The 7,278-nt window shown below is 58.7% G+C and overlaps 1 protein-coding gene across 3 annotated transcripts in view; it reads left to right on the top strand.

Moving 5' to 3' along the window:
• Positions 1-222: 222 nt before the first annotated feature.
• The window catches only part of ARRDC2 (arrestin domain containing 2), a 12,646-nt gene continuing 5,590 nt past the window's right edge, over positions 223-7,278 (top strand). The window contains exons 1-3 of one of the 3 annotated variants that reach the window (XM_050769695.1): positions 223-974; positions 6,504-6,570; positions 6,764-6,911. In XM_050769695.1, the coding sequence (XP_050625652.1) occupies positions 716-974; positions 6,504-6,570; positions 6,764-6,911 (474 nt within the window). In that variant the 5' untranslated portion in view covers positions 223-715. The other 2 variants (XM_050769696.1, XM_050769694.1) reach the window with 2 other exon arrangements.

Below are 7,278 nucleotides of genomic sequence, written 5' to 3'. Positions count from 1 at the left end.
AAACAAGGCAAGAAAGAAAGAGAGAAAGAAAAGGAAAGAAGGAAAAAGAAGAAAGGAGAGAAAGGAAGAAAGAGAAAGGAAAGAAAGAAGAGAGAGAAAGAGAGAAGAAGAAAGAAAGAAAAAGAGAAAAGTAAACAAGGCCAGAGGTGGCAAGGGGACTCTGAGGAAATGGCATTTGGGCGTGGGCGGGATGGGTGGGAGAACGGATCTGGCAGCGGAACAGCGCAGTGCGGAGGCGAAGAGGGCTACTCGAGGTGGATTTTGTTTGGGGGACAGCCATGAAGTGACAATGACGGGGAGGCTGAGGCAGTGCCGGGTTCGGGGCGGGGGCGAATTAGACCATAGGGCTGAGCTCTGCGGCCGCCTCGGTGCCTCCCCAGCCACCTCCGCCCCTGCCTGCCTCTAATTCAACAGCACCCACCCTACAAAAACAGGGCCCGCCCAGCTCCGTGGATGGCAAAGTTAACAGCGCGGGCACGCGGGCGGCCCGTCCCCGGCGGCCCGCGCGCGTCACAGGGGCGGATGCAGAGGACCAGGAAGTTCGCCGACTACGCGCCCGCCCTGGGGCACCGGCGCCGGCCCAGGTTCGCCGGGGGGGCCCGGAGGAAGCTCGGGGGACGCGACGGGGGAGCGCGCAGACCCCGGGGATCTGCAGGCGCGCCCCGGCCGTGCGCCTCCTCGCCGCGTGTCCAGGCCGTGTCCCCCGCCGCGCGCCATGCGCCCTGGGGGCGTGCGCAGCTTCGCGCTGGAGCTGGCGCGGGGCCCGGGCGGCGCCTACCGCGGCGGGGAGCGGCTGTGCGGCCGGGTGCTGCTGGAGGCGGCGGCGCCGCTGCGGGTGCGAGCGCTCGAGGTGAAGGCGCGCGGTGGGGCGGCCACCCACTGGCTGGAGGGTCGCAGCGTGGGTGTCAACGCCTTATCCAGCGACTACGCGGCCGCCGAGACCTACCTGCGGCGTCGGCAGCTGCTGCTCCGAGGTGAGACACTCGTCGCGCCGGCCCCACAGCAGCCGGGACCCCCTCGGCCGGGACCCTCTTCGGGGCCGGAAGCCTCTCAACTTAGAACCTCTGCGGTCGGGTGATCCTTTTCAAGGAGCGGGAACCCCCTTCCCGGGGTCCTGACCCTCCCACAGGTCAGGAGTTCAAGACTAGCCTGGGCGACATGGCGACACCCCATATCTCCAAAAACTACCAAAATTAGCCAGGCGTAGTGGCGCGCTCCTGGAGTCCCACCTACAGGCTGAAGTGGGAAGATCGCTTGAGCCTGGGAGATAGAGGTTGTAATGGGCTGAGATCGCACTCCAGCCTGGACACCCACCCCGCCCTGGTCAGGACCCCCACTAACCCGGAACGTCTACCCAGGGTCTGGGCGTTCTCTTCTCTGGAGTCAGAGGCCCTCGACTTAGAGGCTGTGCGGTGGAGAGATCCCTTTCAAAGCAGGGGGACCCTCCTATTAGAGTTCAGGGAACCCCTGGGAAGTGGAGTGGGAGATCTCCCTGGTGGACCCCAGGGTCCCCGTTGATCCCAGGCCTGGAGTCCCTGATTCTCAAAGAAGGCCCCCAACTCGTGTTACCCAGGGCCCAACCTCAGTTTACCCCACAGGGTCTGCAGCGCTGAGTTCTTCCCTGGGGTAGGGTTGGGGGTCTAGTGGTATTTCCCGGTGAGGAGGTGGAAATGCATCCCAGAGGGGAAGAGATGAAGTGGGATCACATTCTCCTGGGAGTCTGGGTCTTGGGCAGGTCTCTACTCTTCCCCGAACCTCAGTCTTTCTCGCACCCCAAGCGTCCCTAGGATACACAGCTGGTCACCAGTGAGCCAGGGGCCACAGAAGGAGGCAGTCCATACCCTCACACCCTACTGTGTGGCTATGGGAGGGCATCATCCTCTCTGGGCTGCCCTGGCTATTCCTCCGGGCCAAGCCAGACCTCGCTATATCCGTCTGTAAAATGGGCCAGGAGGGAGGCAGACCAGATTCCCGACAGCCCCACTTTTTCCCCAGCGCTGCGGGCAATAGAAGCTTTGCGCATGCAAGAGCCACAGGTGCGGGGGACCCTTCCCTCCCCAGCAGTGGAAACAGAGGAGCAAGCGCGGTGGGGCGGGGCAGGAAGGAGCCCAGGAGGCACTTCCCTTCCCTGGCAACTCGGAGAACTATTTGGGGCCGCTTTCACCTGAAGGCTGCCTGGACACTCAACGGCGACTTCCTTAAAACACTGGAGAGGCAGCCTGGTGCGGTGGCTCGTGCCTGTAATCCCAGCACTGTGGGAGGCCGAGGAGGGCAGATCACCTGAGGTCAGGAGTTCGAGACCAGCCTGGCCAACATGGTGAAACTTTGTCTCCATTAAAAATACAAAAATTAGCCGGGCGTGTTGGTGGGATCCTGTAATCCCAGCTAGTAAGACAGAAGAATTGTCTGAACCCGGCAGGTGGGCAGAGGTTGCAGTGAGCTGAGATGGCACCACTACACTCCAGCCTCCGTGACAGAGCAAAACTCTGTGTCAAAAACAAAAAAACAAAAAACACTGGAGATGCGAGCCTGGTGGGCCTGCCTGCCTGTGGTTCCAGCTACACAGAGGCTGAAGCAGAACGATCGCTTGAGCCCAGAAGTTCGAGGCCAGCCTGGGCAACATAGCGAGACCTCCCATCCCCCGCCCCATTTTTGTTTCTGTTTGTTTTTGTTTTCGAGACAGGGTCTTACTCTGTTGCTCAAGCTGGAGTGCAGTGCCGCGATCTTGGCTCACTGCAACCTCTGCCTCCTGGGTTCAAGTGATTCTACAACCTCAGCCTCCTGAGTAGCTGTGACTACAGATACCCGCCACCATACCCAGCTAACTTTTGTTTGTTAGTTAGTTTTTTTTTTTTGAGACAGAGTCTCACTGTCACCCAGGCTAGAGTGCATTGGCACTGGCGCAATCTCGGCTCACTGCAACCTCTGCCTCCTGGGTTCCAGTGATTCTCCTGCCTCAGTCTCCTGAGTAGCTGGGATTATAGGTGCCCGCCAACATGCTGGCTAATTTTTGTATTTTTGGTAGAGACGGGTTTCACCATGTTGGCCAGGCTGGTCACGAACTCCTGACCTCAGGTGATCCACACGCCTTGGCCTTCCAAAGTGCTTGGCTTACAGGCATGAGCCACCGTGCCAGCCCCCGTCTCTTAAAATACATAAAAATTGGCCAGGCGCAGTGGCTCACGCCTCTAATCCCAGTACTTTGGGAGGCCAAGGCGGGAGGATCACCTGAGGTCAGGAGTTCAAGACCAGCCTGGCCAACATGGTGAAGCCCCGTCTCTACTAAAAATACAAAAATTAGACAGGCTTTTTTTTTTTTTTTTTTTTTTTTTGAGGCAGAATTTAGCTCTTGTTGCCCAGGCTGGAGTACAATGGCGTGATCTCAGCTCACTGCAACCTCTGCCTCCCAGGTTCAAGTGATTCTCCTGCCTCAGCCTCCCAAGTAGCTGGGATTACAGGCATGTGCCACCACACCCAGCTAATTTTGTATTTATTTATTTATTTATTTATTTATTTATTTATTTTGAGATGGAGTCTCCCTATGTCGCCCAGGCTGGAGTGCAGTGGCGCGATCTCCGCTCACTGCAAGCTCCGCCGCCTCCCGGGTTCACGCCATTCTCCTGCCTCAGCCTCCCGAGTAACTGGGACTACAGGCGCCCGCCACCACGCGCGGCTAATTTTTTTTTTTTTTGTATTTTCAGTGGAGACTGGGTATCACCGTGTTCGTCAGGATGGTCTCGATCTCCTGACCTCGTGATCCATCCGCCTCGGCCTCCCAAAGTGCTGGGATTACAGGCGTGAGCCACCGCGCCCGGCCAATTTTGTATTTTTAGTAGAGACAGGGTGTCTCCATGTTGGTCAGGCTGAATTTGAACTCCCGACCTCAGGTGATCTGCCTGCCTTGGCCTCTCAAAGTGCTGGGATTACAGGCATGAGCCACCTCGCCTGGCCAATTTAAATTTAAAAATTTAAATAAAAATTTAATTTAAAAATTAGCCCAGCTACTCAGGGGGCTAAGGCAGGAGAATCTATGGAACCCAGGAGGTGGAGGTTGCAGTGAGCCGAGATGGTGCCATGCACTACAGCCTGGGTGTCAGCGTGAAACCCTGTCTCAAAAAAAAAAAAAAATTAAATTAAAATTTTGGCTGGGTGCAGTGGCTCACACCTGTAATCCCAGCACTTTGGGAGGCTGTGGTGGGCAGATGGCTTGAGCTCAAGAGTTCAAGACCAGCCTGGGCAACATGGTGAAACCCCATCTCTTCAAAAAATACAAAAATTAGCCGGGTGTGGTGGTGCGCACCTGTAATCCCAGCTACTCTGGAGGCTGAGGTGGAAGGATCGCTTCTTTCCACCTGAGGTGGAAGGGAGGCAGAGGTTGCAGTGAACCGAGATCGTGCCACTGCACTCCAGCCTGGGCAACAGAGTGAGATCCTGTCTCAAAAAATAAATAAATAAATAAATAAATAAATAAACAAACATTTAAGGAAAAAAACAGTGGCACTGGAGGCCAGTGGAGCTGCTGTGTGACCCCGGGCAGGGCCCCGCCCCTCTCTGGGCCTCTGGGGTCCATCTGTGAAATGAATTGAGGGAGGCGCTGGCTCAGTAGTCCCTTCAGGGTTACGTCATCCCGCTTCTCCTCCCGGACTTAACGGCCTACTGTCTCCCTTCTAGTATCCACTGAAACCTGGCCTAAGGTCCCAGACCTTCCTTTCAACTCCAAAGACCCATCCTCCCAGGCAGCCTTCCAGGCTGATCACTGTGCCTCCAACCCCTTCGTTCCTGTTCTGACCCCCGTCACGGACTGCGGGTGACCGTGTTTGTTTATGACCTCACTGAGGTGGTGGAAGTCTCGTGGTCTCCTGAACCGAGCTCAGAGGCGGACAGTCAGGGCAGGGGATGGGTTCAGCAGCAGCGCATTCCGCTGCCACGAGAGGGCGCCCGCGTCCCGCAGACGACGCAGAGGCAACTCCCGCTGGAGAAACTCCAAGCGACTTTTCTTTGGGGAAACTAAAGCCCAGAGAGGTGTCACGTGGTCCCGAAACCACACCGCAGCCGTGGACCTGGGGGTGCCCGAGCGTCCCCTGCATTCAGCTCTGTGAAGGGAAAGGGGCTGAGGATGACTGGAGCAAGCACAAGGGCTGCGGGGAAGGTAGGGTTTGCCAGAGGGTGAAAATTGGGAAAGGAACATCAGGTCGTAGGTACCGCTCCTGGGCGAATGCGCCGAGGCGCGACCGGGTGACGGTATGACGGTATGTCAGGAGCAGGTTGATGACCCGGGGGCGAGGCTCTTGGAGGAGTCCGGCTGGGGCTGCACGATGATCCATGCACGACTTTCTGAGGTCGGGACTGATTTTTATTTTCTCCCGGCTCTACAGAGGTGGAAACGGAGGCTCCAGGAGGTTGTCATTTGCCCAGAGCCACCAGCTGAAAGGGACTTGAATCAGGGAAGGGGTGCAGCAGGCACCAGCGTGGAGGGCAGTCCCACTCACGTCTTCCACTTCTCCCTTTGCATAGCGGGGGGAAAAAGCCTGGAACAGTCATAGGCTCTAGGGCCCTCAACTGGGGCGAGAGCCCCCCGCCCCAAATCGGGCTGGACATGCCTCGAGTCACGTCTACGAGTGGCGGCTGATGAGCGATTAAGCCGAGAGGCTGAAAGCTCTGCTAGGTGACCTCAGGCCTGGGCCCTGCCTCTGGACCTCTTTTTCCCTCTTTGCTCCCGGGGTCCTCGAGAGACCAGCTTTGGCCGCCTCAGGGCTTCAGTTTCTCCCCGGGGTCCGCGAGGGAGTGAGGCAGCGTGGGGCAGCCGGCGGTGAGCAGGGGCGTTTGTTATTTTGCTCCACGCTAGGGCAGAGCCACGCCCCTTGTCGCGCTATTGGTGGAGTCCCTTCAGGGGGCGGGGGAGAGACGGTGACCCCGCCCCCCGCCCTGCCGTATAAAAGCGGCGCCGACGCACGGCGCGGGTATTTTCTGCTCGGGCTGGTGAACGCGCCTGCGCGTTGCGGGCGATTTTGCGTTCTGAGGCTGCAGCGTCGGCACCTTGAGCTGCCGGTTCACGGGTTCGAGGCCAGGTTCCGCGTGTCGTGGGTTCGCACCCCGGACGCGATGCTGTTCGACAAGGTGAAAGCGTTCTCGGTGCAATTGGACGGTGCGACCGCGGGCGCCGAGCCCGTGTTCAGCGGCGGCCAGGCCGTGGCGGGCCGGGTGCTGCTGGAGCTGGCAAGCGCCGTACGCGTGGGTGCCCTGAGGCTGCGCGCGCGGGGCCGCGCCCATGTGCACTGGACCGAGTCGCGCAGCGCGGGCTCGAGCACGGCTTACACGCAGAGCTACAGTGAGCGCGTGGAGGTCGTGAGCCACCGTGCCACGCTCCTGGCGCCAGGTACGGATGGGTGACCCCTGCTCGGCGCACCGGTTGTGCGCCAGCCACCGCCTGGATGGCGGTACCTTTGTCAGCCCTGGGACCCCAACGCAAGCACTCAGTCGCCTCCTTTTGCTTCTACCTGCAGATACTGGGGAGACCACCACGCTGCCTCCTGGGCGCCATGAGTTCCTGTTCAGCTTCCAGCTGCCCCCGTAAGTCCTCTGAGGTGCAGGGTTGCCCTAAGCCTGCAGCCCCTTCCAGATTTGTACCTCCAATACTGGATATCTGGGCACCTCTGAGCCCCAAGACCCTCCCCCTGGGAGGCCCCTAGAGTGTCTGTGTCTCCTTCTCCCTGCCTGTGTGTCTCTGTATCTTGCCCCCTGAAGTCCCACCCCTCCACCCCAGGAACCTGGTGACATCCTTCGAGGGCAAACATGGTAGTGTCCGCTACTGTATCAAGGCAACCCTGCACCGGCCCTGGGTCCCAGCACGCCGGGCAAGGAAGGTGTTCACTGTCATCGAGCCTGTGGATATCAACACGCCAGCCCTGCTGGTGAGTGGCCACCCTTGGTGGGTAGGATGGGAGTATTGTAGGAAGGGGCCTGGCTGCTGGGTGACACCAACCGATAAGATGGAGGTCATAGGTGGGCCCTGGCAGGGAGGGAGACGGGTGTGGGAATGCGTGTGGAATCCACTGCTATCTGCACCCATTTGCCGTGTGACTCTGGGCAAGTGTCTTGCCCTCTCTGAGCCTCACGTGCCTCTTCTGTGAAACAGACCAGAGCTAGGGCTTACCAAGAGCGAATCACACACCAAACACTTGGCTTGTACATTTCATTTCTGGCTTTATATGGGTTGTGTCCCTGGCTCTATTTAACAGATAGTTCCTGGATTGTTAAAAAGAAACCAAGCCCTGCCCA

The sequence above is a fragment of the Macaca thibetana genome, chromosome 19 (assembly GCF_024542745.1).
Source record: "Macaca thibetana thibetana isolate TM-01 chromosome 19, ASM2454274v1, whole genome shotgun sequence".
Taxonomy (NCBI): Eukaryota; Metazoa; Chordata; class Mammalia; order Primates; family Cercopithecidae; genus Macaca; species Macaca thibetana.
The sequence above is the reverse complement of the archived record's forward strand: the minus strand, read 5'-3'. Positions and strand labels throughout refer to the sequence as shown.